At 35.9% G+C, this 20,014-nt stretch overlaps 2 protein-coding genes across 5 annotated transcripts; both read left to right on the top strand.

Annotated features, from left to right (window-relative positions):
• Positions 1-1,128: 1,128 nt before the first annotated feature.
• si:ch211-113g11.6 (uncharacterized protein LOC559008 homolog) lies at positions 1,129-10,681 on the top strand. Of its 2 annotated transcripts, none has more exons than XM_046846727.1 (15): positions 1,129-1,200; positions 1,329-1,437; positions 3,578-3,717; positions 3,956-4,015; positions 4,640-4,735; positions 5,245-5,350; positions 5,518-5,625; positions 6,313-6,452; positions 6,622-6,797; positions 6,956-7,064; positions 7,239-7,440; positions 7,742-7,857; positions 8,061-8,233; positions 8,397-8,452; positions 8,997-10,681. In XM_046846727.1, the coding sequence occupies exons 2-15, from the start codon at positions 1,356-1,358 to the stop codon at positions 9,341-9,343; spliced, it is 1,911 nt and encodes a 636-aa protein (XP_046702683.1). In that variant the 5' UTR covers positions 1,129-1,200; positions 1,329-1,355; the 3' UTR covers positions 9,344-10,681. The 2 variants fall into 2 exon arrangements, with proteins under 2 accessions (XP_046702683.1, XP_046702682.1); XM_046846726.1 differs by lacking the exons at positions 1,129-1,200; positions 1,329-1,437 and adding exons at positions 2,317-2,493; positions 3,218-3,318.
• Positions 10,682-12,874: 2,193 nt separating this feature from the next.
• On the top strand, positions 12,875-18,077 carry tlr18 (toll-like receptor 18). Of its 3 annotated transcripts, none has more exons than XM_046846724.1 (4): positions 12,875-13,106; positions 14,645-15,627; positions 15,748-16,924; positions 17,102-18,077. In XM_046846724.1, the coding sequence occupies exons 2-4, from the start codon at positions 14,651-14,653 to the stop codon at positions 17,522-17,524; spliced, it is 2,577 nt and encodes an 858-aa protein (XP_046702680.1). In that variant the 5' UTR covers positions 12,875-13,106; positions 14,645-14,650; the 3' UTR covers positions 17,525-18,077. The 3 variants fall into 3 exon arrangements, with proteins under 3 accessions (XP_046702680.1, XP_046702679.1, XP_046702678.1); XM_046846723.1 differs by having other exon boundaries at positions 12,875-13,116; XM_046846722.1 differs by lacking the exon at positions 12,875-13,106 and adding an exon at positions 13,427-13,561.
• The last annotated feature ends 1,937 nt before the right edge of the window (positions 18,078-20,014 follow it).

The raw sequence follows: 20,014 nt of genomic DNA, 5'->3' as shown, positions 1-20,014 counted from the left end.
ATACATCAATGTTTCAACATACATACACTACACTAAAAGTTATGGGTTCAAAGTTCAAAAATCTTACGCTATTTTTGATATTTTCTTTGGGATTTACTTATTGTAATCATGGTTCAGTTTCACATGTACCATATTCTGATGTCGACCGTAGTGGACACAATATTTCTTTAAATGAATCTTGTTTTAAGTATGATCATTGCCTTCCAAATAATAGTGGGTTTAAGATTTAATTTTAGAATGAATGTAATTTGGAAATATATTTTTTCCTGGCAGTCAGGGGGATATAGGCTAGGTTTGGCTGTGGACATGCCCAGACTATAGATGGATCATCAAGCAATTTATTTATTTTATATAAATGTATGTTTTCTCCATATAAAGTCAAACCTACAAAAATGTAAAAAGAGCTTACCAATTTTTAAATTGATATTGAATCTTAGGGTCTAAATCTCAGAAACTCCATTAATATCTATTATTTTTATTCACTTCAAAGTACAATTACATTTTATACTTTTATAATTTTGTATTGTATGTGGTTACTTTAATTGGTAGATAAGATTAGGGCCAGGGCTTTGTGTCAGTAACAATAATATCCACTGAGTGGCGTAAAATGCACAACTTGTGAATCAGCAGCTGGTGTCTTAATCATTTGTTTCCGAACATTATCGAAATTATGGTTTATTCCTCTATATTCATATTTGACTAGAAATGTGCTTTCACTATTGCATTAAATAAAGTGCTTGATTACAAATGTATAGTCAGTGCACTTCAGGTTCTTAGATTATAAAACATATAAGCCTGAATTAATCAGTGCAGAAGGAACCTTGAGTAAAAAAAATCCCTGTTTTTCCCTAATAAATAATGGAACCATCCTATAATGGGATTGCATTTTATCAGGTTACGTCTCTTAAAACCCTTTTCAGGAGATGAGCTATTGATGCTCACAAATGCATCTCAGTAAAACCATCAGCGAGCAGGAGAGATCATTCAACATAAAAGTGAAGTGAAAGGTGAAAGAGAGTATACACTACTATGTTTGCATTGCTACTGAAAATAACCCACAGAACAGAGCATCTCTCTCTCTCTCTCTCTCTCGCTCTCTCTCTCTCTCTCTCTCTCTCTCATCATTCTCTTTAGGAATGTGACGTGCAGCTCGGCTTCCTCTCAGAGAGCTAAGACAAGTGCACTCAGATCAGAACCCAGGTTTGTACTGCACACTCAATCATAACTCATCCAGACCTTCACACATAAGCAGCACATTTTTTGTGTTCATTTTCCTCTCGTCCTGTACAGTAGTTTTCAGCACAAACTTGCGCTTCTTCTTCTTACAGCATTTGATATCAGCGCATTTCAGCATCATGCATCCAGCTATTCTCTGGGCAGCCCTGTTTTCTCTAGTTGTGGCTGAAAAATCCCCGCGACTGAAATTTACTGTGCAAGGTAAGACCCTGCTTTTCTTTTAACTCTTTTTTTTTTTTCACGGTAAACACAATGAATACTATACCTGCTTCAGAATTGGAAACATCTCGCGCTGCAGGCGTACTGAAACGCCCCGTGTTCTCCATCATTGCCTTTGTTTTAAGACGTAGCCTCCTAAAATAAAGAACATTGTTGATATTTTACAGCACAAGGAAAGGCGTTTTTTCCCCATCACAAACAAATCAGTGCATGAAAAACTGAATGATGGCGTGCAAAGCTGATGCTTATACAATTCCAAAGCGGCTGGCGTATAGTGGATGCTGGTATTGATTTATTGGCCATATGAGATCAAGTGACGATATTTGCTTTACATTCGACGCTTTAGATAAAGTGTCAGGGGGGCAGATGTGTGTGTTGATGCAAGAGCTTGGGAAGCCGATTGCATGGCCTCAGTTTTAAACCAGTGCACACTTAACATTTGTAAACATCATTTCGCCATTGTCAGGAGCGCACAGGTGGCAGCCACTGCATGCGATACTGCTGCATCAATGCTTTGTATAACATGTAATTATGTTGATGTAACAGCTTAATCGCTTATGAGATGTTGGCCTGCACTTTGTTCATGAAAGAGTATCACATAAAAGGGTTGAACACTACGCACACTGCGTCTAATTAAAAAATAATGTGACAGACCTGTAGTCATAAAGGCATTAGTGCAAAAAATGACGGTGTGTGTTTTAACACAGAGAACGTGCTGTACTGTTCTGCTCTCGTGACATGTTTACAGTGAACGCTTTGCTTCACATATTTACGAGCACGTCTCCATGGTAACGACATCTCGACTTGTCTTAGTGACGGATTACTAATAGCCAGTTGTTGAGAGAATGAGAATATGAGCAAGCCTGTACGTAGTAAAAATTGAACACGGCATGGAGAAAGGTCGTGTCTTGACTGCCAAACATATTCAGGTCTGCTCTACATAAGCTCGCGCATCCAACACTACACTGTTATCATTCCGGTTATAGCTGCGAAGGGTATGAGTATAGCGGATGCGCGAGCTGCAGCTCTGCATTGCAGGTACGAGCTGATGCAGATGATGCCATTGCAGCAGCGGAAAAGCATTTCGGCGACAAAATAGAAGCGCATGCGACCTCGTAAAGGCGTGCGCGCACACACACGCGCCCACACACATTACGTATTCTGTGCACGCTCAAGATCTGTGAAAGCCATCTCGGTAATGCGAACCACAACCAACACAGATGAGATTAACATATAAATAATGATTTTAAACAGACTTTACGGAGGGGATTGATCTTTATTTTTAATCGGCTCTAAAAAAACAGATCACTTAAGTGTTGTATTTGTGTTTGGGCCTGTTTTGTGGCTGTCATGACCGTGTATAGCAACTATCGATCCTTTACGATCGACCTGTATTCAGAGCACGTCTGTATTCACAAAGGAGGAGCGATCTGATAACCGACCATCCTTCCAGTATGAAAATATATATGCTGGAGTCGACGATTGACTGAAAATGTTATTTTGCTGACCTTACGTACATGCTACTTGTTACTTCTGTTACAAACCACATACATGATGCAACAGCTGTCATATTTCATAATATCAGTAATGTAAAGTTGCCTCTACCATTGTACCAGAGAGTGTGACATTTGCAAATATGACCATTTTGGTTGTGTATTGTTGTGGCTGTGCAGGCATAAACGATTCTACTGTATTATTATTATTATTATTATTATTATTATTATTATTATTATTATTAATATTATTATTTTTATTAAATTAGTATTTTTGCAGAATTGCATTGTTGCACCCCTGGACCTGAGAGGGTTAAGGGCCTCCTAATAGTGGCAGCTTGGAGGTGCTGGGGCTCAACTGCATCAGTTGGTAACCGAGAGAGCTACCACTTCCACTTATTAAGTATTTAAGAATACTTTTCCACAGAAGAAAATACAGAAAAAAAAATTGTATCAGGGGAGAAAGCAACCTAATAACATAAAAACAAGAAAAACATAATAGTGGTTGCTGGGTTTTGAAAGCCAACAAAAAGTGTTTCCAGATGAACTGTGGCAGATTTTCCATCAAAGATGTCCAAAACTAACTAATTTCATATATTTTCTCTATCACTCTATAAACTACCTTTCAGAGCCAGCAAGGTTTCACTTCGCCAAACCTGAGAACTACATGACAGTTTACCACCAGCAGGGGAGCAATGTTCTGTATGTGGGGGGGCAAGCAGTTATTTATATAATAAACTTCACCCAGAAAGGAGTGCAAGAAACCCAGGTATGAGCCTAATGCTGTCGCTGAACTCAATCATCACCTTATGTATGTAAAAAAAATAAGCGAATATGTATAAACACTGGCTATAGAGGCCCTGGAATGTAAATTAATAAAAAAATACTGTTATAAAAAAAAAACATAGTGGTCAGTAAAAAGAATTAAACAATAAATAAGGAAAATAAAACTAAAGCCTGTATTACAATTAGCTCTATGTAGGCTATAATGCTATTTATTTACACAGATACCAGCAGGAATTGATGAAGCCGCCAGGCAATACTGTGCCATCAGGTCAGACTCCAAGGTAAGAGAGACACAGACAGCAAAATAATTTAGCATTTTAGCAAATCCCTTCTTACATAGACAGAGTTCTAAATCTACAGGTTACAAATTAGGGATCTAGAATCTACAAAAAAAATTACTGATATTGACAAGCTTTATGTACGTATGTATATATATACTGTATATATATACAAGCTTTAAGTGTATGTGTGTATATACAAATATATAAATATATATATATATATATATATATATATATATATATATATATATATATATATATATATATACACACACACACATAAAGCTTGTCAGCAAGTGTAGAGAGCAGGATATGTTGGCCTCATTTTCATTCGACAGAAATAGTTATATGTGATGAGAATCACTCATAGTCGACTGAATGAGGTTATGTTTTAAGGTCAGTGACAAACATAATTGTGCTTGTAAAGATCAATTTTCTTAACCAGGACCAATCAAATATTAAAAAAAAAAAATCTAGACTGTACGAAAAGTGTTTAAGATTTAGTTTTACAGTTTTCTATATTGCATTGGGATTGGGATTAATAATGTTGTCAAATATGTACAGCCTACATTTTAAGTGCTCAAATATTGTAATTGTTCTAATGTGTTCTTTCTTCCTGCAAAGATTGAGTGTGATAATTTCATCACTGTCATTGAGAAAGTCAATGACACCTTTGTGGTGTGTGGGACAAATGCAGGCACTCCAAACTGCTGGCTTTTGGTAAGGGGCTAAAATACTTATCATTCAATGTCAAACTTGCATTTATGCATTTAAAAACACTTTCCAGAATGAATCATTATTTTAATAATGCAATGTTTTTAAATGAATTCATCATAATAATGATGCTATTTTTTAAACATCCTATTTTCCTGGCCAGTTGTTATATTGAACAATTTAAATTCAGGATTTAAAATGTTAAGAGTTTACAGCTCTATCAGATACAACCTTGGCTAATGAGTATGGTGAAATTCTTACTGACTTACTGAAAGTGTTTAATTAGTCTTGCATACATATATTCTCTCAGTTGGAGCTTCAGTTGTGCCTTTTGCTGACATACACCACCTGGAATGCTCATAACGTCCTATAGACTAACGTAGTGCAGGTGATATGATGGAATTTTGTATTCCTCTAGAAGGTGGCAAAGGTCAAGTGGGAATTTGTATAGAAGATACCCAGTAACTGCTTTGTCATTGTTATTTCATCTTAAATCTTTACATCTCTTGTATCAGGTAAATAACACTGTGCTCACCAACTTGACTGAAAATGGACAGAGGGTTTCAGCTTCAGACATTTCCCCGACCTACCCCTCCCAACGCTCTGTTAGTCTCTCAGCAGGTAAAGAAATGGTGTGAGTGTTTATTAAAATGACAAACAAATGTATGAAATTCTGTATATTAGTATAATTTCAGTAAACATTGGTGAGATCCAGCTTTTCCAGTTACGTAATTAAAGTTGCTTTTGCACAGTGCTCTCTCATTCCTTTTTTTTTCTCTCTTTCTCAGATGGGAGCCTGTATTCTGCTTTGTCAGCTATGGGAAAACAGCTTGGCTCTATACGTCGCACATACAGCTCCAACAGGCTGCTGAAGTCTGAGAACAAATGGCTTTTGAGTGAGTGGGCTGAGGTGTTGAAAATGTATTCAAATGTGTTAAAGAAACCAAATGTTTGCTAAGCCTGGTTAATGTTGAATCCAAATACAATATTTTGCATTTATAACTGTTCCCAGTGCAGTTCATGAGCCTGTACTTTATATCTAACTGATAACATTATTGTTGATACTATGTTACACATAGTATACACATGTTTTGCACAGCCTGCCAAGATTTAAGCTTTTAATAATAAATTAAGGATTTAAAACTCAAAGGTAAGAACTTGGGGCTATTAGACTCTTCAATCAAACAATTTACTTTAAATGGTAGTAAAAATATATGTATTATGAAAATATTGGAATTGCAGGACAACTTCACCCGTGCACAAAATTGGCTTCAAATAAAACTTTGCTTCATTTAGCCCTAGGAATAAATTAGAACAAATTAAACATAAGGACAGGCAGCAAATAGATTTTAAAAGGTCCTACAAAAAAAAATGGGTCAGAGATTGGCAAAAATATTTTTTGGCCTTGGACTCTATTGTACTTGTTATTAAAAAAATGTGTAAGATCTGTATCTTTATTCACTTAACTGAGTCCATTATTAACGGTCAACAATTGTGTGCATTATTCTCTCTCTCTCTCTCTCTCTCTCTCTCTCTCTCTCTCTCTCTCTCTCTCTCTTTCTCGCTCTCTCTTCTTTCTCCAGACCCCCAGTTTGCGGGAGCTGCAGTAATTCCAGCAACACAGAAATATAATAGGGAGATCTACATTTTCTTCAGTGAGGTCAACAAGACGGCTGATCTTGATGAAGATCCATACAGGGCCCGAATTGGACGAATCTGCATGGTAGCCAAGCCTAGTGTATTTGCTTAGGTTTATTGTATATATTGAGGTTGTCCTATATGGCAAATACAGTTGTAATCTATTTAATCCATTGAAACCAGTGTATGTGTGTGTGTGTGTGTGTGTGTGTGTGTGTGTGTGTGTGTGTGTGTGTGTGTGTGTGTGTGTGAAGGATGACGAGGGAGGCATAAAGGCAATGCTGCCTGACTCTTGGACTACGTTCCTGAAGGCTCGTGTGATGTGCGGGACAGGCAGCACCCCTCTGCAATACAACAACCTCAGGCGAGCATTTGTGATAACATCCCCACACCGTACTGGTGTCATGTATGGACTTTTCTCTAATGCATGGTAAGTAGCACAGTAAAAATACATTCATTAAAAACAACATAAAAAACAACAGAATTATTTGCAACAAAGTTCAATTTCATAATTTTCCTACATGTTTTATTCACCTCAGCTCATATCAACTGCACTTCCTCTTCTGTCTTTCTCTGATTTTGTAATAGGGACACAACTGTAGTCTGTGCATACTCAATTGAGGATATTGACCAAGCCTTTGCTAAGTCAAAACTTAAAGGGTATAACAACCCACCCACAGGATATCGACATGGAGTGGTACACAATGTTCTCTTTTATATCTTCAAGTACTTTCAAGTTTGCATATACACATGTATTTGATTTGCATGGTTTTATTTCTAACCCAAGCTCATAAAAATATTTTCATCTTTGCTGATTACATACATCTATTTTATGTAATATTAATCAAAACGAATGCATCTTTTTCCCCAGTGTGGTCCTAAGAATCATACATCAACTCAGTACCAAAAAATGCTGGGAGTGATCAGGGATCATCCTGAGATTGAGGACATGATATTACCAGTAGGAGAAGCACCTCTAGATCTGCCCACTGAAGACCACTTCACACACATTGTAGCAGACACGGTGCTGGCAGTCAATGATGAACATTACAGTGTCATCTATTTAGGCACAGGTAGGGGGGAAAAAGCTGAACCTGTAATGTTCTGAAGTCATTACACAGAAAAGTAAACAACTAGTTATTTTAAATATAATTAAAGTGAATTGTTCTTGTAGATCAAAAAAATCTTTACCAATTTAGAACATTTTACAGACATTTTAAAACTTTAGCATCTGAATATTGATGCTTCAGGTGCCAGTTTCTAAAGAGGTTGTTTATGGACCTCACTGAAAACATACTGTATAATACTGATTGCATATTATAACTCACTGATTACAATTAATTAATATAATGTTTATCTTTCACTATTTTACAGAACAAGGAAAAATCTTAAAAGTGCTCCACACCATTGAAGAAGCTTTTATTATATCCCAGTATTCTCTGTTCCACAATGAGGGGCCCATCATCAACATGGTCATCGACTCACAGACAGTAGGTGTTTTATAGAGAAGAGAAAACCATTTAGAAAACTGTTGTAATACTTAGACATTTAAATTAGATAGTAAATAGATGTAAGACTGGAATTTCAGACAGTGTTTGAGAGTGAGAGAGATGTTAGTTGAACATGAAGAATCATATGTGAAAGATGTGTTGAAGTAGCTGGCAGGGTTTTTTCAACCTTCATTGCCTGGCAGGGTCACCTTTACATTGGCACAGCAATGGAGGTCCAGCGTGTATCACTGGCTGATTGCAGTCGTTACGGAGACAGTTGCAGGGAGTGTATTCTCTCTAGAGATCCATACTGTGGGTGGGACATGGCCAGAAAGAGGTGTTTGGCAATCCCAGCAAACTACAATGTCACTACTGGGTATGGATATGTTTTTTTGTCTATTTATTGTTTGTTTAGAAAATGTACTGTAATGTACTGTAATATAATTATTGTAGTTATGCAATACACCCTAATAATTATAATAATTATACTATTTTTTATGAATATTGTTTATTCGTTAATAAACCTTTTTCTCATACAGTGGACTCCTACAGAGCCTTGACCAATCTAATGCCTCAGTTTGTGGGGACACTGCAGGTAAGAAAAGAACAAAAAAGAACAATGATTTTGCAGAATCTTTATAGGACACATCAACACTGTCTGCACTGTTTATTTTTTATTTATTTTTTTGCTACCAAACTCATATAAGCAGTTATGATTGCCCTCTTGTGGAGCTAGAGGACTTCTTTGCACTGTGGATAATGCAAGTTTCATTTACATCATGCACTTTCCTTACAGTGCAAAAATATATGCTGTCTACTAGGCAAAACCAGACTCAAAGTAAATTCACTGTAGTCATCACTTGAATGTTTTATCTCACAGGTGACCTGAGGATCCAACATAAACATTATCAAAACAGGACTAAATTTATCATGCAGCAATAATTCAAACATAGTTTGAATTTATTCCCAGACTAATACAAACTAAGTAATATATAATATGAGATTTGTGAGAAGTTAAAATTACCTTTGGTGTAACAGCAAAAACAACAGTAATTTATAATAATCATGCTTTTGTCATTACAAATATATTATTGATTTGTTTAAATAACTTTTTAAAATGTTTTCTTATTATGAATCAGCTCAAAAGACACGCAAAACAATTCCTAAGGAAGTGCAAATGCACAAAGACGGTCCAGTGATGTTGCCATGTCCTGTGCGCTCCTACCACGCCACCTACAGCTGGGAGAAGGACAACTGTATTAAACGTTACCCGTGTACCATCTTTGGATCATCTTGCTTACTTGGTTCAAAGCCTGACCTGCCCTTGAAAGAGGGTGTATTCCGTTGCATGGCCACAGAGAATGGTCTGAAACAGGAAGTGGTGTCTTATAAGCTGGTGTTTAATGCTGGGCCTTCTGTCACTTCACCAGCATTTACATTGGCTCTGTCTCTACTGCTGACCATGATTGGCTTCTGCTTCCAGTAGCCTGTTAACACTCTACCTCAGGCTCTCAGTAGAGATGATTAGAGCATGTTTTGATACCAAGGTTAGGTTCACAGAGCTAGTGTGCACATCAGGTAAAGCAATTTTATTTCAACATTAAAACGATAAAAAAAAACTCAGTCATTTTGTACATATCAATGATTGAGATTGAGTTAATAACCTAATGCACTAAACAACACAATGGGTTTAAGTCCCACTGCTTTGTGAACCTAAACTGTGAAAAAAGCAAGCTATCTTTTCAACATACTCCAGATGCTTGATCATTTAAAATTATAAATATCTGAAGCTAAAGAATCGCTGTAATGTACAGATATTTTGTTCAGTGTTAATTAAGCTATTGTTTTGTTTTATTTATTTTCAATATTTTTAATTTTTGCACATTCTAAGAGAAACGACATGTACAAAGCCTTAAGAACATGTATTGGGGATCTCCCTAAGCACAATTTACCATTTGAGTAAAAAATGCAGGATCTGCCTTGACCTTTTTTTGTGCCATATTTTTGCTAGGTAGGCAGAAAGAAACTATAGAGGCAGAAGACGGATAATCCAAATATGCCACTGTGTAAAACAGCATCACTTTAAACCTTTACATTATTTAATGTATACAGAGACCTATAGCATTTCATACTTGTGTGAACATCTGTGATCATTCTTCTAATAACAATTAGCATTTAGTTTTCAAAACTTATGATGCCCAAATTTGCTTGAATAGTAGAATTACATTTTGTAGTTGCTGTGGGGAAAAAAGCTTGTGATTAAACTTATATCAGTGTGAATCTAATGCTCTGCATTTGCTGATCTCCACCATTGCTGCCTATGTAAATGGAAAAACACCTGACAATTTTATAGTGATGTGACGTATGTCTTTAGAGTATATCTTTTGGTTTAAGTGAATGTCTCAATGTCTGAACTAACTATTGTTCATATGGGACTGTGATTATTATAACCACTCAAGAGAATGATAGTCTGAAAAAGAGGTAGAGAGACAAAGCATCAATCATTGTCTTATTCCCAAAACAATGGCTCGTTTAAGCCAGTTACAACTGACTTTAAACTCATTCATTTCACCTAAGTCTGTCTCAGAGATCAATTATACTAAAAGCATTAATTACTAATATACAATATATGTAATGTGTACTGATTGCTTTCATTTTATTACATTTTCATTGTTGATGTGAGTGTTGTTTATTTAATGTTAAAGCTTTTTTGACAAGGTCCACTTCTAACAAAACCCTTTATTTTTCACATAATACCAGTGACAACCAGATACAACGCTGACTTTATTTGAACTAAACCTTAATAAATGTGGTTAAAGAATTATTTGAGTGCATTTTTTCTGAAATGATCCTGAACAAATATGTATAATTCTGTTATAGGATCATACACTTAGCATGTCTAATCAACAACCTCTAAAAAGTTTTTAGCTGAAAACATAGTAACCAATAAACTAATTTTTAACTTTTCATTTAATTAACTTTGAAAAAATCTTTTAACAATAATTATAATTTAATTCTTACAAATAGTTTCTATTAAAATAAAGTCTTTACATATTTGTAAAGACATATTTGCAGGAATTTAGAAACAGCATAAATGTTTCTTAATTTGTCCATTTAAAATTTATCTCCTTCCTGAAATTCAAGATTAGCATTCAATTATTGATAAAAGTCACAAACAATTTTAAAATTGTATTACAGATTATATTAATATGTACATAAGAATGATAGAATAAATCAAAATAAACATAAAAAGGTTCAACGATGAGATTCCACCATTGATACAAAATGTTGCTGTGGCTTTCACTAGGCACTCAAATGGGTTAAACTATAAATTTATGTAATGTTATCAGTAAAGTTATTTTTTTAAATTGTAAAACTAAAACATTGTAATTTGTAACTATTATTCACAACATTCCTCACCAACCTGGGTATCTGTTAACATTAGTTTTTTGCATTAAAATACAGTAAAAAAAATTTTTATCTAGGATTTTAATCTCTTTAAACAACAATATTTACAATATTCCACTCCACTGTCCAGCAATTTTGTACCTTTAACAGATATGTCATATATCTAATTAATAATGAAAAAAAAAGACTGACCATGTTAAGTATGACAAAATCTATAATCCATTCATGTAAGTACATCAGGTAGCTTTATTTACTTTATACAGATGAAAAAGTGAATGGTAAATCTGCTGCTATCTTAAATAAAATTGGTATAAAACTATATGGATTTAAAATGAAAGTGTGTTAAAAATTATAAAAATAACTTGGCATATACAGGACTATTATACAAAATAGCTTCATTTTTAAATTGTTTAGTGTATTCATTGACTCATACAATCAAGTTATCAAGGTTACACATACAACAAAAAATACTGAGCAACCAAATACATTGAATAAGCTGAATACATGTTAACTCCAGACAGTTTGTGTTTCATCTCTAAGTGACGTTAAAAAATATGTTTATGTTTAATCAGACTAGAGGGCTAATGCTGTTGTCCTCCCTTTTGTGTATTGTTCCATCCAGAGTGCTGAAGTCAAAACAATATAAATCTAGACAAATCTGAACTACAAGGCACTTCTACAGATACAGTATCTCAGTTACACAATTTCAGCAAACACTAGATTCTCACTGGAGATTTTTTTTTTCTCACACAATCACTTGCAAGTGTACAAAATATTGAAGCTTTTATGCTGACATGGCTTGTATCAAATTTCACTTAGGTAAGAGAAATATGAAACTTCTCAAAATGATTATATGTGTACTTGGTCACTTGTGAAGAAAATGGAACACATAGTGACCAAGATCCAGGAAAACTATTGCCATAATCTTATATTAAAACTTGTATTTAAGTTGTCACTTTTAGGTCTATTTTACAGGTATATTGTTTGATGATTCTAAATTTAGAGAATATGAATGCTTTAATGCTTCTTACGTGTGGCTGTCATAAAAAATATTATTTTTTTCAGGGCAGGTTACAGTCAATAAATGTGAAATATGTTGAGGGTCATAAATGAGAAAATATTACACAAATGGACTCTTGAGAGCTCCTTGGGCACCATTTACTTATTTTTGTTGCTGCAGTGAACTGGTTGATCGGAAGCTAGAATCAGGGAGATTTACTTATACAGTGTTTTTGTATGCAAATGTAAAAATGCAAATGTCTGGGTGTAAAAAATCCTTTTAAAAATCTTCTGGAATTTTTTTTAGCTAAGATATCATTTGGTTATCTGCCACACCTGATCTGAGAGCAAGCTAATGAACAGGATTGATAAAGCAGGGAAAGATCCACAGTAGGCTATTTGTTAAATTCTTCATAATTTCCTGACCAATTATTTTTTGTTTAAAAGCTTGATATTTTGCCCTTTAGGGCTTGGCCCATATTTGTGCACTATTCACCAATAGCACCTTGATGAGCCAGCTACAGCAAAGCCATTGGCACTAAGACAGGGACAGGAGGGATTACACCCTGCGCACAAACTCCGCAAACACACACCACATATGCCATATAAGGACCATAATTACCTACTGCAAATCCTTGTTGAGGTGTGACATTCTTCAACACACTGACTATTCAGACTATTTCTTTAAAAGCAGAGCAATTCAAGTGTGCTAGGAATCTGTCTTAACTGTGCCAGTTTAAGCTGAAACAGACTCTCTAAAGTCTTTTGGCCTGGGGAAATACTGATTTCAAAAAAAGGATAAAGGATGCAAAAACCTCCAACATCGTTCGGCTAATGCAGGAGTAAGTACAAGTAAGTGCCTTGTTGGTGATTCAGAAAGTTGTATGCAGAATGCAGTATGCAGTAATGGCATGATGAATAGCACTTGAACCATGGTGAACCATCAATAAAAGTCATATATCTGGGGCTTTCCATGAGTTGTTTATCTAAGAGTCATTGTTAAAACTTAATGCCACATATTTCATTCTACAACTTTTTTGAATGATGTGTACCTGCCATTTATTAAACAATGAAACATTACACTGAAGTGCCTTTAATGCCGTACAAAAAAGGAGGAGGATACATTGACAAGGACGTGGATGAGTGAACATACAAACAAGTCATCTGAGTGTGTATTGTATCTACCAATCTTCCCTAAAGACTTGAATGGCAGTTTATTTTATATTATCTAGTACGCTGTGTCCTCGGACCTAAATTTTATTTCACTAAGTGCTTTTTTCCCCTTGTGATTGTAATGGTAAGTGTTTTTAACATGCCTAAACTGAGTGAGACAGAGTAAACCTATTAGTATTGATTCATACAAAAAAATGATTGTAACTTTATGTTCTTTGGACCCAGTGTATTCATTTTACACCTTTGCTTTATTATATAGACATATCTTTCAGGTACATTGGAAACAGTTTGTTAGTTTTGATTCAAATGCTTAGAAAATAGAAATTGGTGTGTATACATTTAACAGTATTCTAAACATTTTTCTTAGTTCTAAATTTTACTAAGTAGTTAGAAAACAGGACATGTTCTGACAGTTCTGTCTTCTGTACTTGCTATGCAGTCAGCCTTGAAGGATGTTTAATTTGGCAATAAAAGGAATGATAATATATGTGTGTATTAGAAAAGCTCAAGAACATGTCGCTGTTCTTTTCTTAGCCTTAAAGTCATAATAATATGAGAACCTGAGAGACAGATTTCTGGACAAAGACAAAGTGATAAAATAAGACTGATCCTACCTATATACATTGCAGACCAAGTAACAAAATAGTTTTTGAAAAAAGTATAACAGAAGATACCATAGACGCCATAAGTCTTTTGAAATACAAGCTATAGCTTTATTATTACTTAATTTAATGAATTAACGTAAATTGTAATTATTTTTTTTTTCCCTTTTGTACAATTTAATGGTAATGTCTTCAGGAATTTATTTGTATTTCTTCAAATATCATATATATATAATTTCAAAATATCAAGTGTTAGCATTTAGACATTTTATAAAATGCGGTAATTTTTACATAAATTTGACAAATCTTTACACAGCTATTTAAGTTAAGATTTGCAATAAATGTAAGGTGTTACCTTTTTGTCCATATTTGTACACCATAGCCATTGTTATTCTATTCTATATATATATATATATATATATATATATATATATATATATATATATATATATATATATATATATATATATATAAGAAATGCTATATAGTTTTAGTTTTTCGGAAATGTGCAATCAAAACCATGCTTACGTGTTTCATGTTTTAAAAAAGGGTTTTTTAAAGTTTAACACCTTATTAATAAAGCTGCATGTTATTTCTCTACACAGATACAAATGGCAGATGTGAAAATATTTACTTTATTCAGGCTTGTGTTTGGCTTCCAAGTGTCACTCTTCATCTTACCCTTTCAAGCTGAACAATCCTGTCTGATATCTGCTGACCAACGCACCGCAGACTGCCGGGGTCAGCGACTGGAGCAAGTGCCTGTGGCAGAACTGCCTTCTTCCATAGAAATGCTCGATCTTTCCTATAACATTCTACAGGTTATCAAAAATGAAGATTTCGTTGAACTGCCTCTTCTCAGCATCCTCTGGCTTCAGTTCAACAATATATCTTTTATTGAGGATGAGGCATTTAACCAAAATCTAATACTGGAGGAAGTAAATATGTTCAATAACTCACTGACTTATATTCCATCAAAAGCTCTTGCACCACTCAGCAAGCTTGGAACTTTAGAGATGGCAAATAATCTGTACACTGAGACAACTCTGGATGATGCGTTTTTGAATTTCAAGCATTTAAAACAATTGTCCTTGGGTGGTCCTTACCTCGACACTTTGAAAAAGGGTGATCTTGATGTTTTAACCAACATATCTCTTGAAAGGATTTCTATTACTACCAGTTCTAGCCTGAATGTTTATGATCCAGGGTTTCTCAAGAACGTACAAACTGCAAATTTGTGGCTGGATATAGCAATAGATAACAGAACAAACATACTTCCTTTGATCCTGAACGACCTTGAAAACAAAACATTTGAAACCATTCGTTTCCGGAATCTCTTTGAGTTTATGTATTATACTGACACAGAGGATATTTTCCATGGCTTACAGTCTATAAACTCTCAGCAGCTGATCTTTTACCATGGGAAATTCAACGAGGAACTGCTAAGAATGGTCCTTTATCATTTAGAAAATAGTGAAATTAAAGCCTTAGGACTGTTCTTCATCGATTTTGCCCGGTCTCAAACATTTACGAATAGTGAGGAGAGAGTCAATGCGATAAACCTCACATTGGACATGTTGGTTTTGTCGTAAGTATTCCAGCTATCTGTTTATATTTACAAGGATATCTAACGCTTCTTAATATCCCAAGATCATATTAAACTTGTCAAAGTGAACAGTTCCCCTAATTGTTATGTTTGATTTTACAGGGATATCAGCAACCCAGACATCCTAAGCTTTGACTGGAGTTTTACATGGTTAAACAAGATCCGTCACCTGCGCATAAACAATGTGGATTTTAACATTGTGCCCTGTGATGCATGGGCAGAGATGAGAGAAGTTGAAATACTTGATGTATCCAAAAACCGTCTTAAGGACAATTTTCTCTTTAACCAGCAATGTGACTACACAGATAAAATGTCAGTACTTCACACCTTTAATGTCAGCAATAACAAACTGACCAGCCTCAGCTCCTTTGCATCTCTTGCTGGCGAGTTCAGACATCTAGAGGTAATTGATATCAGTTACAATCTGTTGGGTTTTAAAGGGAACAGCCCCTGCTCTTGGAAACATAACATTACCACAGTCATCGCTAACCATAACAGTATGGTTATCGACAGTTTCAAATGTCTCCCAACTACTGTAACTTACCTTGATCTTTCCTACTGTAATATAGACCAGTTAGATGTGAACTACTTCAGGAAGGCCAGCAGTCTGAGGGAGGTGTACCTCAGTGGTAACAAAATTAAATTCATTCCCTCTGATTGGAAGAGCCCCAGTTTAAAGTCTCTGACTTTGGATGGAAACTCTTTTGGGATAATTAGCATGAGGTCTTTCAAGGGAATGCCTAATCTGGAGGAACTCAGGGCAGGTAACAACCCTTATCACTGTAACTGTGAGCTCCATGCTTTCATACAGGATACTGCAATCAAGGGCAATGTTAACATCACAGACTGGCCGGAAAACTACAAATGTTACCACCCAACAGACCTACTGAATACACTGGTATCTCATTACCTCCCTGCTGAAATAGTGTGTGATATGCGGCTGGTCATTGTTATCTCTGTGGTTACCACTGCAGGAGTTGTGCTAGCACTGATGCTGATATGTTATTGCTTTCATATACCATGGTATGCTAAAGCTACATACCAAATCCTTCGGGCCAAGTATAGGTCTCACAAAGAGGGACGAACACTTTCTGTGGACTATACGTTTCATGCCTTCATTTCTTACTGCAACTCAGATGCAGACTGGGTAAGGGATGAGCTTTTACCATGTCTAGAGAACTCAAAGCCCCCTTACCGTCTTTGCATTCATGAAAGAGATTTTATGCCTGGAAAATGGATCATTGATAACATAATCGAGAACATTGAAAACAGTCGGAAGGTATGTAAAATAAATTACTTACTTGTGTTGAAAGGCATACAAATTTATATAGACAAATAAATAATATATTTGTCTATATGCTCAAATAATGTTTGTCTAAAAATGTTGACAGTTCACATGCTTGAGTGTACTTTTCACATTTTGATAAATATTCTAACCTTCTGTTTCATTTTATAGGTTATCTTTGTCCTGTCACGGCACTTTGTGAACAGCGAGTGGTGCAACTATGAGTTCTACTTTGCCCAACAGCGAGCCATGGGCAAGACCTTTAGTGATGTCATCCTAGTGGTGAAGGAACCTATTGATCCGAAATCCTTGCCGAGCAAGTACTGCAAACTCAAAAAGATGCTGAGCAACAAAACCTATTTAGAGTGGCCTGAACATGCCAAACATCAAGCCTTCTTCTGGGCACAGCTGAGAAGCGTCATGGGAAAGCCAACTGTTACACAGCATTTCTCAGCTTCGATGCGCAGATGTTCCAAAAGAATGAACACAGTGTCTGTCATTGAGCTAACCCAGGAAAATCAAACTTGTTCAGATTCTGGGCTAAAGATCGATGAGGCATCAGAGATTAAACTTCAGATTGTAGAGAAAGCTTGAGGTCTTTCAAAGAAAAACCCAGAAGATCGCACCAGCTATCACTGATGTAGATAGCTTAAGCTTAATGGACATAAAAGAAGTTTGTTGTGTTGAGTACATAGCACAATAAAGTGCATCTTGAGAACCATTATTGTTAGTGCCTTACCACTGGATGATGTGGCACTGCTCAATACAGCACATTAACCATGATCCCACATGTTGTCATTTTTCCACTGCCAAGCAAGCTATGTCGCATCTAATTACCCTTGCTTTACCTTTTTTCTTGCCCACATGCAAGCCAGGTTGGTAGATAAATAAACAGATAACATTTTGAAGGAAAAAACAACACAAAGTGCCTTAGTAAGATTTCATGCAACATCTAGTCATCAGAACAGCCTCAATGCTTCTTGGCATAGATTCTACATGTCTTTGGAACAGTACTGGAAAGCCAAAGTCGTTTTTGTGCAGCAGATATTTTGTAACATTAGAGTGTGACACTTTGTTTAGTTTCAGTTGTTAACTGTTGACCATTGATTTTTGAAACTTAAAGTTCACTGCCTCAAACTGATTAACATATTAGATAGTTTCTTCTTTTTAAAGTTATATATATATATATATATATATATATATATATATATATATATATATATATATATATATATATATATATATATATATATATGCAACTCAGTTTCATTAACAAAGACCTACTGTAAGTAGACATAAGAGGAAAGTGTGGTCAGCACATTGTCAACAATAGTCAAATAATTTGTGGCATTAAAGAGATGATTGGTATTAAAGGGCACAACATGTGCCAAGAAAACATTCCCTAAACTGTTACACTAACAACACTAGTCTGTATTGAAACACAAGGCGGGTTGGACCAATGGATGCTATTGGTGCCAAATTCTGACTAATTGTTTTGCTTAGTCGACATTTAAAGGTTTCTGAGCTAAGTTACAGTTTTTATTTTCAGTATTCATCTGTCTAGTTTTGGTGCCCCTGCAGCCCTCAGCTTTTTGTTCCTGCTTTTATTCTCACCACAATTGTACCGAGTTACTATGGACCTTCTGTCAGCTCAAACCAGTCCGACCACTCTCATCTTAACTTCAATCCACAGAACTGCCCCTTTTTTTCTCTATTGCACCATTGTTCATAAAAAAAATCCAAGGAGCTAAGCAGCTTTGGAAATATTAAAACCAGCCTAAGTTTATATTTTTCATATATTTTAATGGTTGATATGAACAATGCACAAAGCTGCTGGCCATATATATTAGGATGGAGTGGTAGATGGAGTGGTAGAAGGGGTACCTGGGAAGGAAGATTAGTGATTATGGCAGATTTAAATGGCCATGTAGGTGAACAGAGGTGATGAGGAGGTGATGAGTAGGTATTCTTTCTTAAGGAGAGAAATTTGGAAGAGCAGATGGTGGTAGATTTTGCTAAAAGGATGGAAATGGCAGTGTTAAAGAATTATTTTAAGAAGAAGGAGGATCATAGGGTGACGTATAAGAGTGGAGGAAGGTGCACACAGGTGGACTATATTCTATGTAGGAGATGCAACCTGAAGGAAATTGGAGACTGTAAGGTGTTGGCAGGGGACAGTGTAGCTAGACAGCATAGGATGGTGGTCTGTGGGATGGCTTTGGAAGTAAAGAAGAAGAGGAAAGGAGTGAGGACTGAAAGAATAATAAGATGGTGGAAACTTCTTTTACTCCTGCCTACTTTTCTCATCTCTCTGCCGATAGGCATTTGGCAGGAAGTGAATAGGATTAGTTAGGAGGAATTGAGAGCAGTGATTAAGAGGATAAAAAGTGGAAAGTCGGTAGGACCAGATGACATACCAGTAGAAGTATGAAGATGTTTAGGAGAGATGGCAGTGGAGTTTTTAACAAGATTGAGGAGTTGTGGTATTGTATGAGGAAGTCAGGTGTGTCAGAGAAGTACGTGAGGGTGGTGCAGGACATGTATGAGGACAGTGTGACAGCAGTGAAGTGTGCAGTAGGAACGACAGACTGGTTCAAGATGGAGTTTGGACTGCATCAAGGATCGGTTCTGAGCCCTTTCCTGTTTGCAGTGGTGATGGACAGGTTAATGGACGAGGTCAGACAGGAGTGTCCGTGGACTACGATGTTTGTGGATGATATTGTTATTTGTGGTAAAAGTAGGGAGTAGGTTGAGAAGAGCCTGGAGAGGTGAAGGTACGTGCTGGAGAGAAGAGAAATGAAAGTCAATAGGAGTAAGACAGAGTACTGTACATGTGTGTGAATGAGAGGGAGGGCAGTGGAGTGTTGCCGTTGCAGGTAGATGAGGTGGTGAAGGTGGAAGAATTTAGGTACCTGGGGTCAACAGTGCAAAGTAATGGACAGTGTGTTGGAGAAGTGAAGAAAGAGTGCAGGCAGGGTGGAGAAGAGTGGCAGGAGTGATTTGTGAGAGAAGGGTAACTGCAAGAGTGAAAGAAAAAGTTTATAGGACTGTGGTGAGGCCTGCTATGTTAAATGGTTTAGAGAC

Source organism: Silurus meridionalis, chromosome 4 (genome assembly GCF_014805685.1).
Source record: "Silurus meridionalis isolate SWU-2019-XX chromosome 4, ASM1480568v1, whole genome shotgun sequence".
In the NCBI taxonomy this organism is placed as follows: domain Eukaryota; kingdom Metazoa; phylum Chordata; class Actinopteri; order Siluriformes; family Siluridae; genus Silurus; species Silurus meridionalis.
The sequence above is the reverse complement of the archived record's forward strand: the minus strand, read 5'-3'. Positions and strand labels throughout refer to the sequence as shown.